Genomic DNA, 17,513 nt, shown 5'->3' on the forward strand with positions numbered 1-17,513 from the left:
TTTTGACCCCTTACTTCACCGCTGTAAATATCGTTGCAGACGATACTGTAACGTAATTTATAGGACCACTAACCTTTGCAAATATAGTCTATTTTCACATAGCTCAGGCTCATGGATATATACTTCTCAAACCAAACTTAATATATTCTAAATATCAGCTCGTATGATAAGTTTCTCCTTCCTAATTCACGTCATGCTGCCGCAGCAACAGGCCGAACGAATCTGCAGCGTTGCAAGCCCTCGAGCGGCCGACCTCTGACCAGCAGGCTGTTTGCGCTCGTGAGCGTGCACGAGCGTGCGTCCGACACCTCGCGGCTTCCACGAACGCGGGCGCCTAGAGAGAGAGAGAGAGAGAGAGAGAGAGAGAGAAAGAGAGAAAGAGAGAGATAAGCCCCTTTAAAACATGGAGCGGAAGGTAGCCCGAGAGTTCCGGCACAAGGTAAGACAGATACGCGTGTTGTACTGGCCCGGACAAATATGTAGCAGCAAATACTGTAGCAAATGTTCAAAGCAAACTGTGATAGTTTGTTCTGATATGAAATACCGACGCAGACACGACTCATCTGATACTTAAACGCGTCTTCACTCACTCGCGGTGAGGATGGCTGAACTGACCCAACGCGTTTAGATATGGGAGCTAAAGCAGGGTGTTTACTGCGGGTGGGCGGCTGCCGTCGGCGACACGGACGCCGGTGTACCTGTAGTTGGGCTAAAAGGCGTTTAAAAGCGGAGTAGCGAGGACTACAGAGTTTCATCTCCCACTGTTATGGCGGTCCTGTGTGCGCTCAGGGGCGGTTGACTGGCACAGGTGAAACATGAAGGATGTTCCATAGTTCTTAAAAAATACAGTCGCGCTTATTTACTTTATTTAACTGAGGATATTTGTGAATATACGTTGTCTAACTGGAGCAGAGTACTGAAATAGACACCAAAGCTTACCAATGTGAACTATTTGTAATGATGTACCGTGAACCATCTGCTGCGTAAGAGGGGGTGGAGAACACAAAGGGCTGTTCTTCAGCCTTCTGGGTGGATGAAGTGTCGGAGGAGTGCAGTCAGGCAGGGAGGATTGCTTCATTTACTGCCGTGCGTGGAGGCCTAGGACAAGCAATAAAAGCCTTATCCTGTTGTAATGTTTGGATGGAGATCCCTTTTTGTCAGCTGTTGCAAATTCGTCATCATTTCCATTGGTTAAATCCTCAACGATATTTTGTCCATTCACGACACAAGAACAAAGGTGATTCATGCTGTGGATATCGGCTTTATTGGTTTATGATGCTAAAGTCCACACTCTATGAAGCAAGTGGGTTTGTATCATACATATTACACCATTTATATTTGCCACCACCTCTGTGCTATTCTATTCTATTCTATTCTATTCTATGTTAAGTTTGTCCCTAAATACAATAAAACACAATATGGTAGCATCAGCATGGAAGAAAACCAGAGAATGCCATTTTCTCTAAAGCAACACACACTTGTGTTAAATGAGCGCAAACAACAACAGTAAAAGAGGGAATGTAACTAAACACACAACAAGAACAGTTACTACAGTTACTAGCGCATAAGTGGCTGCAAAAATAGACAATAACTAAAACCAAACACATTCATACAGCTTAATTATCTAAACGACGATAATTAAACGGGGGGGGGCGCGTGGCATCCTGGCAGTCCCCACCATGCGCCTCTGCACCTCTGCTCTCTTCCCGCCGGTCCGACTACCAGAGTCAGGTGGCAGACGCCACACAGCCACCCCTCCTTGGTCAGCGCCGGTACCGCAGTGTGCCCGCTCCTCAGCAGCCATCAGCCACAACTCCCAGCTTGTCATGGTTTCTGTGGAGCTCCGCAAGCACTCTAAGGCAGTGGAAGAACTCCGTAACTAGCCGCTCCACTGTCATGGTCACACTGTGGTCCAGGACTGCATGTACCTTGAGCCACAGCAGTGCACGTATAGTTTCACCTTTGTGTGGCAACCTGGCCGGTATAATCTCTGGCCTACACTGAAGTGTCTCGTCCCAGAAGACCCATGCACTGCGCTTGGTGCCACCTTCCTCAACTTATGCGTTGCCAACAGCTGCCCCACACGCAGCTCGGGCGCCGGCTTTTCCCACGAACAGCAAGCCGTCCTGCAGTCACGGGCTGACCCAGCCAGCCTGAAGCGCTTTAGCTGTGGCATCACGTCTGCCCAGCCTGGTTTCCACCCCGCTTGGGGCTCTTTGTCCTCTTTCCGGGTGCAGCAACACCCCTCACAGCTCACGGCGTGGAGTCCAGCAGCGATCAGTGACAGCAGTAACAGTAGCAGCAGGGATCGTCTCAGTCACCTCCTTTCCTCGGCGTGTGCGCGCTGTCAACACTAACCCGGCCAGCGCTGCCTCCTCATCATGCTCAGCTCCGCCGAGCTGTTTTCCATGCCATCTTTCCCAGATGGCTGCCTTGTTCCTGCCATCGTGCTCCGGGCTCCGTCCTGTTCGCTGCCCGCCTTGGAGTTTGTAGACGCGCCACTTGATTTCCGGCAGCAGAATCCCACTTCTGATACCAGTGTAGATTCCGTGGGGAAGAAGACCCAGAGAACGCCATCTTCTCCGTCGCTATTAAATGACCAAACAAAGCTGTGGAGAGACGCGCCGCATCCTTTGACTGTTCGCTGTTGTCCTCTACACTCTCTGCCCCTGCTCCAAGAGTCCGGTGATTTTGAGGAAGAGAAACGTATTTTCCACTGCAGATTTATTTAGAAAGCATTTATAAAGTCTTCTACATATATGATTAGAAATGTAAGTCTTAAAATATAGATTATAAATGTAAATCCCCCCCCCCCATGAAATTCACATATACATATCTTTTTAAATACTATTTTAAACAAACGTCCTTTTTCATAGCTGACTTCACCAAGGGGATATTATCCATTTCTACTGTCACATGTAAACCTTTGCAGAGACACTGAATAATGCTGTAAAACGAGCCTGCTGTGTATTAGAGCGCTGAGTGCAGGGCCATGAGCAGGTGTAGTGGAGCAGAGCAGGACCCAGCCAGCTCCGCTTGACCCCACCCCCCCTCACAAACACACCTCCCACATACATCCACACACACTCCTACTCTCGCTCTCTCAACCTCCCTTTTTCCTCTCTTGCCGTATACCTCTTAATGTGAGCGATGTGCTATATCATTGAGTGGCCCAAACGCTTTCTTAAAATATTCCTGCAGCAGTACAGCCAATACCAGGTGAGCAGGATGCTTCGGGCAGAGTCTTGCTGTGAGCAGTGCTTATCGCAGTGGGTTTGGGAGATTTGATGTGCTGCTGTTGTTTGCAGGTTGAGCTGCTGATTGACAATGAGGCAGAGAAGGATTACCTGTATGATGTTCTGCGCATGTATCATCAGTAAGTTCAGTCCCCATGTGACTGTGATTTGATTATTTTGTTTCACTCTCATTCAGTGATGGTATTAGTAGAAATGGTCTAAAAACAATGAAAACACTGCCATGACATGAAACCTTTGGTCACCTGGAAAAGGGCTAAAAGCATTAGTTTTCATCTGTAAATGCCAGATGGACTGCATGCTAGTTAAATATTTAAACGCATTTACATGTACATTTATATTTATATTTATATTTATGGCATTTAGCAGATGCTCTTATCCAGAGCAACTTACAAAAGTGTTTTGTCATTTACTCATAGAATACATACTAGCCAAAATGTATGTACAATTTTTATATTTTACATTTATGGCGTTTAGGAGAAGCTCGTATCCAGAGTGACTATATATATAGTGTTTTCTTATTGTTCTATAAACAAGTTTTTATAATGACCCAATAATATGTGTTGTGTGTGTGTGTGTGTGTATATATATATATATATATATATATATATATATATATATATATATATATATATATATATATATATATATATATATATAGAGAGAGAGAGAGAGAGAGAGAGAGAGAGAGAGAGAGAGAGAGAGAGAGAGAGAGAGAGAGAGAGAGAGAGAGAGAGAGAGAGAGAGAGCAATAGAAAACACTGAGACCTTAATCAGGCCTATTCAATTTCTATTCATCAAGCGGAAACATACATGCAGGTTTTTCTACCTGATCTTTGTTTGGTGGCCCCATTGGACAGGGAGCTCAGGGCTATTGGATGGAGATCGGATAGTTTCCACTCTCCTCCGCTCCTTTGCAGGCACTCATCCACTAAAGTCCCTTTGCCACTGATATTTGAGTCAGGAATGAAATACCAGACATAAATGATTCATAGGCAAGGTCATACAGAGATATTACTAAGGACGTTACTTTTTAAATAGAATTATTTGTCCATTCAGTATGAGTGTGAGTAGTGTATCTTATATATCTTATATTTTTATATCTTATATAAAAATCTTTATCGGTGACCAAGTTCAAAGGCTTAACTCACAGTGTGCTCATTATAGTTTTATAAAGATAGCTTTATATACGGTTATAATTGGGGTGTGTCTGCAATAATAGCTGAAATCAAAAGTAGGTCTCAGAAAGTTTCTCATTTTAGATTTGTGACTGCTCGTGAGAACGCTACTTAAGTAGTCATGCAGGATAAAAACGCTTTTAATATGTTCATGGACCAGGGTAGGACACTTTTGAAGCGAACTGCAATGCATTAGGAATGTGCCTTCTGATATATACGACACAGCGGCTATTTTGCAACGAGCTGCTCAAGTTGCTCAAATCAAGTTTACGCTCTAGACGACTTGACTGCGTGTGCCCTGACGTACTACAGCCCTTTGAAGCAGATCCAAGCTTTGCCACCATGCTGCACCACTGTTGCCTTGTAGGTCCATGGAGCTGCCTGTTCTGGTGGGGGACCTGAAGCTGGTGATCAACGAGCCGAACCGGCTGCCCCTGTTTGATGCTATCCGGCCCCTCATACCTCTGAAACACCAGGTGGAGTATGACCAGCTCACACCCAAGAGATCCAGGTGAGTGCTAACGATCCAATGAGATATATATATATATATATATATATATATATATATATATATATATATATATATATATATATATATATATATATATATATATATAAAAAGGTATACACATAGATAGATAGATAGATAGATAGATAGATAGATAGATAGATAGATAGATAGATAGATAGATAGATAGATAGACAGAAAGGGACTTGACATCCCCCTGTTTACTGGAGTGGTGTAAATGCTCCCCCTCATGTTCAGTGAAGCATGGCAGATGAGTGCTCTTTATAAGCGCCCAGGCCACAGCTGTGTAACACGCACAGCTCTAATGGTGCAGAACCAGACAGCTCTGCTCAGCCAGCCCACGCGTCACATACACGGTCCACACTCAGAGGAGCTGAAGCTTTCAAGGGAAATTTTTCACCTCTTGCGATTGGCATTTTGTGTGTGTGTCTGTGGTCACTGTACTTTTGAGGTATTATTAATCGTTAAAAACAAAGACATAGGCATAACAACAACAAAAAAAGAAAGAAAAATGTCCAGGAAAAACAGTGATCGCATCTTTAACAAATGTTACTGAGGTCTTGCTGAATGTATGGTCACCTATTGCCATAACTCCTTGAATAGTTTGGTGATCCTGAATAAAGGTCGCCGCATGTGGGTTTTTGCAGCAGGTTTTATAGTCTAGTTTGATGGAATGTGTTGTGAATACAGTACCACACCAGCAGCTCTTTAGTTAACTCGCTGTGCGTAAGCAGGAAGCTGAAGGAGGTGCGACTGGACCGGGCTCACCCTGAAGGACTGGGACTGAGCGTACGCGGGGGGCTGGAGTTCTCCTGCGGCCTCTTCATCTCACAGATCGTCAAGGATGGACAGGCTGGGAATGTGGGCCTGCAGGTGAGAAAGTCAGAGAGATGTATAGACAGGGACACAGCGAGACAGGACCGTAGCTCCGATCTAAAGGCTGCAGTATAACATTATAATAAAGATTTCATTCATTCCGTTATTGAACAAAACAAAAATGCTTGTCAGTTGCAATTGGAAACCCATTCTTCCATCTACTGTCATGAGATTCAAATTTTTTTATAGCAAGTATGTTTTCTTGGGGTTATACACTACATGGCCAAAAGACGAGATTAATGGGATTGTTATCCCATTCCAAAACTGCACATTAATATAGCTCCCCTTTGGAGAAATAACAGCCTGCACTCTTCTGGGAAATATTTCCACAAGATGTTGGAGGGTGTCTTTGAGAATTTGGGCCCATACTGACTAAAGAGCATTTGTGTGGTCAGGCACTAGTGTTGGATGAGAAAGCCTGGCTCATACTCAACATTGCAAGTCATCCCAAAGATATTCAGCAGGGCTGAGGCCAAAATTCTGTACTGGCTTCCACACCAATCTTGTCCAACCGTGTCTCTATGGACCTGGCTCTGTGCTCAGGGGCACAGTCTTGCAGGAACAGGAAAGAGCCTTTCCCCAAACTGTTCACAGAGTGTTAGAAGCATATAATCATGTAATATGTCTATGTATGGTGTAGCGTTAACATTACCCTTCACTAAGAACTAAAAGGGCCTAGTCCAAACGCCGAAAAATGACGCTAGGCTTGTGTGCGGATGATCAGCTCGCAGACCCTTTCCAGGAGACTCCTGATGCGCAGTTCTTGTGCCGATGTCTGGAACTCTGTAGTGAGTGTTGCGGGATGGGAGGGTTTCCATGTTCCACACCTCTGCACTGAGCAGTCCGTCCGTCAGCTTGCCTGCTGTGCCACTTTGTGGCTGAGCTATTTTTTGCTTCTACAAGATGGCATCCTATGACAGTGTCACATTTAAAGTCACTCAGTTCTTCGGTACAACCCAGTCCACTGCCGGTGTCACTCTGTGGAGATTGCATGACTATGTGCTTGAGTTTATACACCTGTTAGAAAAGGACGTGAGTAAAATACCACAGTAATTAGGAGGGATGTAGTGTAAATATTTCAGTTTGTGGTACAGATCTGTTAAAGTGCAGATTGTCAATTTTACTCTACCAGTGACCCTAAATATACAGCTAAAGCAGCTGTGAGGTTTTTCAGGTCCAGTTAACTACAGTGTTCTTTACCAGCCAGGTCTTGTTTGAGCTGCTTTAGACGTCATGCAGGATTTGCCACCAAGTAGTTAACATTCATTTATAATTATACACATAAAAACCAAAGCAAATATGACATTCAGCAAGTGAAGCTTGTTTTTATTATTTAATTTTAAGTCCAGTGTACTAGATACAGAGCCAAACAGTACCAGCAAAACACAGTTCAAATATTCAGAGACTCCATAATATACTGATACCTGACCTTATTGTGTTGATGTTAGTGCAGTCTTGTACCACTAGGTGGGGTGAAGAGCTGTGCTTCTAGTCAAACTTGAACTGCATTCTGCATCACATTCTTCAGATTTTAATGAACAGTACTCAGACTTTCTAAGGAAGACTACATTTAGTCATGCAAACGAGTACAGACAAAGAGAGAAAATGACATTTGTATGCTGTTCATATTTCCTGAATGCCAAATGGTTAATGAGATGATGAAAGTGACCTTTATTAAAATGATAATTAATACAGAAGCTGGAACGATGTGATATACAGATACGATACAAATAATTTTGCTTTAAATAAATCCTCTTATTTCAGTAGGTTTACAGCAGAACACAAGTTATGGCAAAATATTAATATAATGCAATACAGAAAAGCATGGTACTAAATTAACAATGTTTACAAACATCCATTTTCTCAGTTACACATGTATGCCTATCTCATATTCATTTCTTTTTTCAATTTTGACCAGATGGAACTCAGTTGATCTACTGTCCATCCAAAATTAATTGCCTGGACAGAATGACTTTCACTAGACATCTATATGAATTTAGTAAAAGATCCTACAATAACCCAATGCATCCGGGACCTAATAGCTAGACGGCAGAGATGAGGCTCTCTGTTTCATTAGTGCTTTTTGGGTTTAATCTGTGGATGTAATCTGGCTGCGTAACCTCTCATAACAGGTGGGGGATGAGATTGTGCGTATCAATGGTTACTCCATCTCTTCCTGCACCCATGAAGAGGTCATCAACCTTATCAAGACTAAGAAGATCGTGTCTCTTAAAGTCAGACGTAAGTCTGGATGTCCAACTATAGCAGTGCACTCGAGGAAAGATAAATGTGCCTTTTTCTCAAAATATTGGATTTGAGGGCCGTGTAATGGCTAAAGGGCTGATTGCCAATTTGTCTTTGATTTTTCCTCAGATGTAGGAATGATTCCAGTAAAAAGGTAACTGAAGATCGTCATCTGCTACTCTACTCCTGTGCTAGAACTATCTGGCAGAACTTACAGTGCAGCCTGTACATAATTGGACAGTGAAATAATTATTGTTGTTTTGGCTTTGTACTGTGTACCATGTTGGTACATAGAGGAATTGTATTCCTTTTTTGGGAATCAAAAGCAAGATCAAGTCATTGACTTGGTCAGTTAAGAACATTTTCAGGCCCTAAATACTCATAATTGCTTTATGACTATAATTCAAATATTTGGCTCAAGGTACAGGGTCATCCAGCAAACTCTGAAATAAACCAATCAGACTGGCAGCCATAAATTATTGCCATAGCTGCCATAATTCATTTCAGTGGCAGCTATAAACTAATTTCATTGGCAGCCTTGTTTCAATGTAAATCCATTATTCTACCATACAGAGCCAAACAATATCACTGCATTGTTGTCTAAATATGTGTGCACTTCACTGTGAAAATATAAGACATCTTTGTTCAGGAATGAAATCAGTAATTATTATTTTCTCCACTAGTTCCTCTGATGAGCCTCTTAAGTGGCAGTTTGTTGATCAGTTTGTGTCTGAATCAGGGGTAAGTTCCAGAAGCCTTTTCAGCTGCATGTGCTCATCGTGTGTAATAAAGTCATACACAGTTACTGTTAATGTTGCCTAAACCTGTCAGGAGAAGAAGAGCAGCATTGCTGGCCTGGCGTCTATTGGAGAAAAGGAGATCAAGGAGAAAAAGGTGTTCCTCAGTCTGGTTGGCACCAAAGGCATGGGCATCAGGTGAAGTGAGGGGCATCAGGTGAAGTGGGGGGCATCAGGTGACGTGAAGTGGGGGGGCATCAGGTAACGTGAAGTGGGGGGGCATCAGGTGACGTGAAGTGGGGGGGCATCAGGTGAAGTGAAGTGGGGGGCATCAGGTGAAGTGAAGTGGGGGGCATCAGGAGAAGTGAAGTGGGGGGGGGGCACTGTATCCTAGTGTGTATTTGACTTGAGGGGTGGGTCACCATGATATTCCAGTTCTTTGCTCAAATGTATGGCCAATAAGCAGATTGAAACAAATTATTACTAAAATGAGTGGAATTTAGGAATGGAGAAAGATGTCTGTAGTGCTGTCCTTGCTGACACTGTGTGTGCTTTGATCTTGCTCTGTGTTGCAGCATCTCGAGTGGCCCCACTCAGAAACCAGGCATCTACATTAGCAATGTGAAGCCTGGCTCTCTGTCAGCAGAAGTGGGCTTGCAGGTACTGTCCAGCCCAGCAGTCTCTATTAGCCCCCAGACTGCCATAGCATTGAAGCATCTCTAACAGATCACAAATATTCCACTATATATACAGACACTAATGTGCTTTCTGGGGGGTGAATTTAGGTAGGCGACCAGATTGTTGAGGTCAATGGGGTGGATTTCACTGGAGTGGACCACAAAGAAGTAAGCCCAATTACCATGGCAACACTGTACACTGCCCAGAATTATCTCACACATCTCCCATGTTGTGTTCTAATTATATTGTTGCTAGGTGCAGAGGCTGCAGCCTCATTAGAATGGGGACTTGACCTGGAAGTAATGCAGTGTGGTGTTTGTTTTTCTAGGCAGTTCGAGTGCTGAAGAGCAGCAGGAGTCTAACGATCACTGTCCTCACAGGAGCTGTGAGTACCGCGGCACTGCGGTGACACATGGGGCACCCCAGCGCTCCGCTGGGCCTCATTAAAGCCTATTTGGACCTTTCGTTCACAGAGGAGTCTGTTACACGCAGACAACTCTTCCTCTCAGACGTTTCGCAAGGACAGGAAATTTAAGTCGTGTTTCTGATAAAACATTTTCCATTTTGAGACTTAATGTTTGACAATGTGACAATGAAATCTGATCAACTTTTTTCCTTAGAGTCTGAGATGAGAATGATAAATTGTGAAAAGTAATAAGGTTATATAAGTACAGAATGACACCATGGTTTTTGACATGGTTTCCATTGTTTCTTGGTCATTTAAGATGTAATGTTAAAATGTAAATGTTTAAAACCAGTAATTTAACAAAGTGAGATTGAGTGTGTGTCAGGTATGTATGTAGGGATTGTGTATGCATGTTTGTGCCTGCGTGCTGCATGTGTACACTCATACGCTGGTCCACACACACATATGTGCACACTGTGTGTGTGTGTGTGTGTAAACTCTCAGAAGTGTGCTACATGGCTCCACATGTGTGCGTTATTTCAGGGCAGTGAGTTGTTTATGACGGATGAGGAGAAGATTGCACTGGAAGCTCGGCGAGAACTGGATCGCCAGGAGCTCATGCACCAGAAGAAAATGGCCTTGGAGACCAACAAGATCATCAAAGACCAGCAGGAGAAAGAGCGCCTGTCAGTGAAACAGCAGTCGTTACACATGCAAACCAATACAGTCCATACCACTGGCTCTGCACTAATTATTCAGCACCCACTGGTAACATAAGAGCCTCACTGGGTGTAGCTTGATTCATTCTGACACAACAACAACAGTAATGTTGTTGCTTTTGAAGCTCACGTATTCTCACTTTGATAGGTGCAGTCTTCAGGGTGTGTTTGGATGTCCAGTCCCTTGTTACTGGCTACATCAAGTTGGGATGATTTTTATTGATTTGTCATATATTTTCTCATAGGAGAAAACTGGAGATGTCCCAAAAGACTGCAGAGGAAGAGGAACGGTATAGACAGGAGATAGAAAAGTATGTTTGCTATACAATCAGTTTAAAAAGAGAAGCCCATTTTACAGCTGTGCTAATTTGCTCCTTGTTCTTTTTTCTTTGTGTCAGGCTCGAGGCCGCCGAGAAAAAGCACAACCGAGAATGGGAGGAAGACTGGGGTTCTACGGAGAAGCCTAAAACCCCGTCTCCTGCTCCGTCACCTCCGCCCCCAGCCAAGCCCCGAAACTCAGGTGGGTTACAACACAGGCTGACTGTGTCACTCCTAAGCCTCTCTTCCCTTGCCAGAGTCGAGAGACATCTCGCTAACACCTTCCTGTTCTCTACCGCTGGTGACCCCAGGGTAAACGAGTTAACCGCGTTCAGAAGTTTCTCATGTTTTGAGACCCACTTTCTCACTTAACATTTTTTAGTGCTCTTCTGTGCATGAGCGGATGTGCATTCCGTCTTTGTGAATGCAAATCTCTTTGTTCTCTCTCTCTCTCTCTCTCTCTCTCTCTGGCATGCTGTGGCTTGCACCCCTGTCCCATACAGCTGGTGAGAGTGACGCTGGTGTTGAAGGAGCGGAAATAGAGGGTGGAGAAGTGAGTGTTAGAGCTTGACTGTTAGACAGAGAAATGTGATGTTTCACACTCTGCAGACACAAAGATTTCCTTTGACAACCCCTTCTTTCAGTTTTTCCTCTAATTCTATGCTATTGCACGCAATATAAGGCCATAAAATGCACGTCCTTTTACCATCTTTCCACTGGTTGGGTCATTTCGCGGCAGCTGTTGTGTTTTCATTTGCCAGTTTCATTAGTACATTTGCCTTTTGATCATTGGCTCTTTTTTTAACCTTTTGATCTCTTGCTTCCATAGCTCTCAGTTGGTTTTACCGCTATGAAGGAAAGTTTCCCTCAATCCGAAAGGTATTGTGTGTGTTGGAATGCAGTGCAGTTTGGTGGATGTAGACCCCAGAATTCCTTCTGTGACATCTGCAGAAAGAGCTTGGCTCTTTCTAAGATGTAATTAGAAGCATTAAATAAACATATTTGTTGTGTCTGTTGTGTCGTTGTGACAACCTACTAAATATCTGTTGAGTTCAGTCAGGCGTTAGCTGGTGTTGTTTTCATTGTAAGTACTGTATGTGGCGTGTAATACAACTCTGCAATATAAAAACTGCCTATTAATACTCAGAAATCAAAAGAGGCAAAAAAGAAGAAGAAGAAGATGTCAAAGACAGACACGCTCCCAACAGAGCGAAAAAGTAAGAAAGAGATGGAGTTTGAGCTGAAGCTGGCCAAAGAGAAGGAGGAAATACTTGAGCGAGAAAAACAGATGAAAATCAGTCGACTCCTGCAAGAGGTACAGCCTTCAACTGTCTGCCACTGCAGTGTTTGCCTCCATTTTAATGACGTGCTTCCGTTGCCGATGGTGTGAAGTTTCCTCTAAGCCTCCGATGGGAGCCATTTTGGTTCAAAGCACATTGGCCAGTCTGCTGGCTTTTGTTGCACAAGAGAGAAGCGAGTGGGGAGCACACAGATTAGTTTAAGGCCCTTGTGATGTTTCCGCGTGTTCATCACGGCTCTGCTGGTGTGGGCAGGTGTCTGAGACAGAGCGAGAGGACCTGGAAGAGTCTGAGAAGGTGCAGCACTGGGTAGAGAGGCTATGCCAGACTAGACTGGAGCAGATCTCTTCAGTGGAGAACGATGCTCCCGAGGTAAACGTACCGGGCCTCCTCACAGAGCCCAGGCTGGATGCGGACCGACATCCAGTTAGTCTGGCGACCTCATCTGTCTGCTGATGTGCTACAGTGATCGCCTGATTATCACACAAATTTTGGAGAAGTGTGTGTGTGTGTGTGTGTGTGAGACTGATGTAAATGTATAGTGTTTTGGTGGTTTATATTGACTGCCTCGTGAACTTGTGGCGGGGTGGAGCTACAGTGGCCTTTGTGGTGTGCTGCATGGTGACGTGGAGGCCTGAGGCAGCGTCGGCCTTTTAAGCAGATGAAGTGTTTCTGCAGATGTCTCCGGCCCGTTCTCCTGCATCCACTGGGCCACATGTGAGAAGGTTTGCTAGAGGCCTGCAGCTCGCCACCACTGACTTGGATGACATCAACCTGGATGACGTCGACCAGAGTCTGAGGCAGCCTTTGAAAAGACTGGCTCCTACTCCACCCGCCTCGACCCAACCCCCACCACCGCGGCCTCTTGCCCCAGCCTCATCACGCTTTCACCACACGCCCGTCCGTCCCCCTCCATCCCCGAGGCCCTCCCTTACCCCCTCTCACGCTGCTCCCCCTTCACCCAGACTAGCCGCTCAGCACTCACCTTCTCCGCCCACGTCCTGGGTGCCTCCGTCGTCGATGAGTCACGGACGGCCAGCCCCCATGCCGCCCGCACCCTCCTTCCGAACCTGGGCTCCGTCGTCCTCCCACCCCCCGCCTCCGCCCCCTGCACCTCCCCCACCACCACCACCTCCTCCTCCACCGCCTCCTCCCCCTCAGCAGGAAGAGGACACATATCACACTGCCCCTCCCAGCTACCACCAGCCCATCAGCCCCTTTGAGCATGGGAGTGGCTGGAACGGCAACAGCTACAGGCGGCGAAGGGGATACCGTGTGAACTCACCCTGCAGCCTCTCCCATGCTGGCAGTCAGAAGGTAGCGCCACATCAGTTTACATCCATCACGCGTGAGAAAGAGCTCTCAAAGAGCCATTCTTTTCCGAAATGGTTTGAATGGACTGTGTTTGATTTGCATATTGCTGTAGTGTTAGCTTGCATGATTTGCATGGTGTGGTGGAAACACTGACCTGTAGGTGACGGTATTTCTCATGACAGAAACGTTGTTTGTACAAGGTTGCTTGTGAGTGGCGGGACAAACAAGATTGATGTGTTTTAGTGGAGATTTCTACGTACTCTTGTATTGTGGTCTTATCTGAGTTGTCGGGATTCAGATTTTCTGGATTTGACATGTTGTTGATGTGGCACAGGTTATGAGAAACACTTCTCATGCTAGCAGGATATCAACATCCAGCCACCCACTGGTGAGCATTACCTCCCTCTTCTCTGAGCTGGGACTGACACAAGACTGTTTGTCTGTCTTAGAGACTCTTCGACAGAAACTGTAACTCAAACTGTATCCTGTGTTCAGCTATCTATCTACCCCAGAGCACAGGGTCATTGTGTATGTGTGGTTTGAATGAACAGAAATCACTTGCTAGAGGTGTCATTCAAATTGTGATTCCCACTAATCCCCCGTGCCTCATTCTGGCCACTGTCTAGCAAATAGCTCCTAGTCCTCCTAACCAGAGGCGACAGATCAAGCCCGTCATGGCAAAGCCAGTCATGCTGCCCCAGTCTCAGACCTCACACAGACCAGTATTACGACCAGAGCCCATGGTAAGTGCGAGAAATATACAGCCACTGGCTACACTGTTACTGGGCCCAGTAAAAGAGTGGTGAGGATAGGATATTATTGTGACAAACCTGCCATTGACTGCACTGATTTATAAGTCCAGCGTTTCCTCCTCAGGGAAAAAGAAGCGGTGCGAGAAGCAGATCACATACTTAGTTACTGTGTTGACACATAAAGGCTGTGATTAATAGACTGTAAAGCTTCAATCCAGTTGCCTGATCCATTTCTAGCTGTTATTTTCTTTTATTAAATCACAGAAATAGGCACAATTCATCCTTAGATGGTGTCCGTCCTATCGATGTGGTTATTGCAGAAGAAAACAGGAGGCAAAAATGACGAGTCAAGCAAATACCCTTCTATCTGACTGCTGCTGTTGTATTTAAGTCCTGATAATGGCCAAGCTGTTCAGGTCACACATACAAACAATCTATGATATCAGCACTGAGAAGGCCAATATTGCAAAAACAATACAAAGTGCAAAAAAATAAATAAATAAATAAATAATTGCAAAAAGTATACATAGCTACTGCTAACATTTTAATTATTCATTCTTTTTGAATAATGTCTTTCCCACAGTAATGTAGCCCCAAGGTTAACAAGAAATGGGCTTGAGTGTTGTCTTACAGTCATTCAGTTCCCATAGGCAACTAACTTGTGTTTTTTTGTAACTTAATTGCCAGCATTACCTAGTGGAGATACAGATGTATTTCTTTGTGTGTGTGTGTGTGTGTGTGTGTGTGTGTGTGTGTGTGTGTGTGTGTGTGTGTGAGCGAGACAGACAGAGAGAGAGAGAGAGAGAGAGAGAGAGAGAGAGAGAGAGCTGTGCGCTTTGTAATACTGACCTGCATCTGATTCTGTGTTGTAGTCACCACAGATGCTCAAGCGGATGGTGATGTACAACACTTCCTTTAAGGCCAACCAGAAACAAGTAATCCCAGGCCTTCTGAGTGGTGCTGCCTCTGCCCCTTTGAGTCTTTCCTGTTTATAGTTATCGGTGTCTGGGGGCGTGCCTGTTATATTGCATGTGCTATGAAGTGCTTTCAGTCTTTATTTGCAAAGTATATACACAAAGTATATATGGCCTTTTGTACTAATTTGAGGCTGATGCTACAATTGCATGTTTATCGAAAAGGTGGAGTGTGATGTCTGAATATGGCTGAGGAATCTGCTTCAGGATCAGCACAAAAGGCCGTCCTGCGCAGTGTGCTGTGGAGCGCATCCTGCCCCCGTTTCCTTATTTCCTTTTCATTTTATTTCACGTTTGACCTCGCGTGAACCTCTACTCCATCTCTAGTGGTAATGTTTACCGTGCTTAGTGATGGGCGGCATTTGCACAGTGAGACGACATTTGGCCGGCGTGCCCTGCTTGTTTACTCTGCACCTAGGTCTGTAGCTAGAGCAGCTGATAAATCACTGCACTGGAGCCTACACTGGATCAGACCATTAAGAAACTGTTAACTCTTTCAAAATAGCTCTTTAAGGCTGATAGTGCTTGCCAGCGTTCATCAGGAATATATTACGCAGCATTGCGGTTTTGCGGCTACGTGTTGACACCGATTATGTTGCTATTTGAGTAAGAGTTATTATAAACAGCATCTGTGATGAGGAAGGCACACACAATTCTACGTGTTTGTTAGGACTGAATTTTCAGAAACCTGATATTAATTTGTTGTTGGTAGGTTATAATGAAAATTAAATGAGCATTCTTTAGTGTCAATGTTAAATCAGCCTCTTACATCTATAACTCATTCAAACAGCTATTATCCTTGACAAGACACACCAAGGGATGTGTGTTATTCATATGTGTTGAAATACAGACATGAGATCAATGGTATCATTATGAAATGCATCATTATGTGTGTGTGTGTGTGTGTGTGTGTGTGTGTGTGTGTGTGTGTGTGTGTGTGTGTGTGTGTGTGTGTGTGTGTGTGTGTGTGTGTGTGTGTGTGTGTGTGTGTGTATGCATACACCCTTAGCAGCTTTTCTGCCTTATTCAGGCTGAATCAACTGCAGCTCAGTCACACCAATCACGTTTGAAATGGAGGGGGGGTGACGTGTGTGACATAAAAGAGAGTGTAATCCTTCACTATGACAACGGCTAAATGCTGCAGATTGCAGTGTGGCATTCTTTGTTTGAAGCCACTCAACATTTGTCACTACCCATTTGAGCCACACATCAAGGGAGACAACTGGCTTTGGATTCCCTCTTTGAATTCATCGACCACGAAGCTGCCAGTGATCCAACCAACCAAATTCTCCTTGACTCATGTCATATATTCATCACGCATGTATACAGTGCTTGATACAGGCCCCTAGCTGGACGTTGGGATAATGTGCAACCCCAGTTACTTATTATACATGTATTTTAACAGTAAATAAAGATGTATTCAGTTTATATTAATATGCAATTTGAAAGAAAAGGGGTTGTCAGTTGTTCTGAATATTCCTTCCATATTTTCATTCATATGTGTGTGTTCCATATATACAGCCATCTGTATTCATCTGTATTCACAAAAGGTTGAGAAATTGACTTCTATTGAGTTTTTTTTGTTTGTTTGTGTAATTTAGACTAATACATTTTTGGGAATTGGGGTGCTAATGAATACTTATTGACTTGGAGACAGATTTGTAATGTAATGGAAACTCCATCCATACATGTCTCTATGCTCCCTCAGTGAGCGCTCTTCCACTGTTTTCACCCTGCTGTCAGCCTTCGTCCCAGAACAAACCACCTCTTCTCTTATTTATTTGTCCAGGGATTCCAGAAATATGTGGATGACTTTGACCCCTATTCCATGGTAACGTATAGCTTGTGGGAAATATGGGAGGGCTGCACTCTGACCAACACCGAGCTGTTGTTACCTCCAGAATATGCCACTCAGCTTGCATACTCCTTCTCTTTTTGGAGTTTGGAGACTGAGATTGACTTGCAAGCAACATTTTAACTTGAAAACAGTACAGAAATGACTACAGATATTGTCCAATAGTTTGCTAAACAAATCACCTCACTGAGTTAAACCTTTATTTCATATGTTAATAGGAAGCAACAACTAAGAGATGATAGTTCTAAACAGGTAGCAAACCTTTAGTGCTTTTTGGCATCCCTTAAGGATTTTGGATGCAGAACCATAGCAAATTCCTCCCCTCTCAAAACATCATTATACTCGTAGAAGACCTGGTTGTCTTTGGAGAAGTGAAAATTC

At 44.2% G+C, this 17,513-nt stretch overlaps 1 protein-coding gene across 1 annotated transcript; it reads left to right on the forward strand.

Annotated features, from left to right (window-relative positions):
• Nucleotides 1-226: 226 nt before the first annotated feature.
• On the forward strand, nucleotides 227-16,260 carry LOC145643289 (harmonin-like). Its single transcript, XM_081709454.1, has 21 exons — nucleotides 227-439; nucleotides 3,309-3,376; nucleotides 4,800-4,943; nucleotides 5,696-5,834; nucleotides 7,970-8,078; nucleotides 8,211-8,235; nucleotides 8,765-8,822; nucleotides 8,913-9,016; nucleotides 9,394-9,478; nucleotides 9,604-9,663; nucleotides 9,825-9,881; nucleotides 10,446-10,588; nucleotides 10,867-10,932; nucleotides 11,020-11,141; nucleotides 11,769-11,818; nucleotides 12,087-12,254; nucleotides 12,493-12,609; nucleotides 12,916-13,554; nucleotides 13,886-13,939; nucleotides 14,178-14,294; nucleotides 15,176-16,260. Exons 1-21 carry the CDS (start codon nucleotides 404-406, stop codon nucleotides 15,296-15,298), a joined length of 2,484 nt encoding a protein of 827 aa, XP_081565580.1. The 5' UTR covers nucleotides 227-403; the 3' UTR covers nucleotides 15,299-16,260.
• Nucleotides 16,261-17,513: the final 1,253 nt, after the last annotated feature.

Source organism: Electrophorus electricus, unplaced genomic scaffold, assembly GCF_041902795.1.
Source record: "Electrophorus electricus isolate QZ-2024a unplaced genomic scaffold, ASM4190279v1 Scaffold420, whole genome shotgun sequence".
Classification (NCBI taxonomy): domain Eukaryota; kingdom Metazoa; phylum Chordata; class Actinopteri; order Gymnotiformes; family Gymnotidae; genus Electrophorus; species Electrophorus electricus.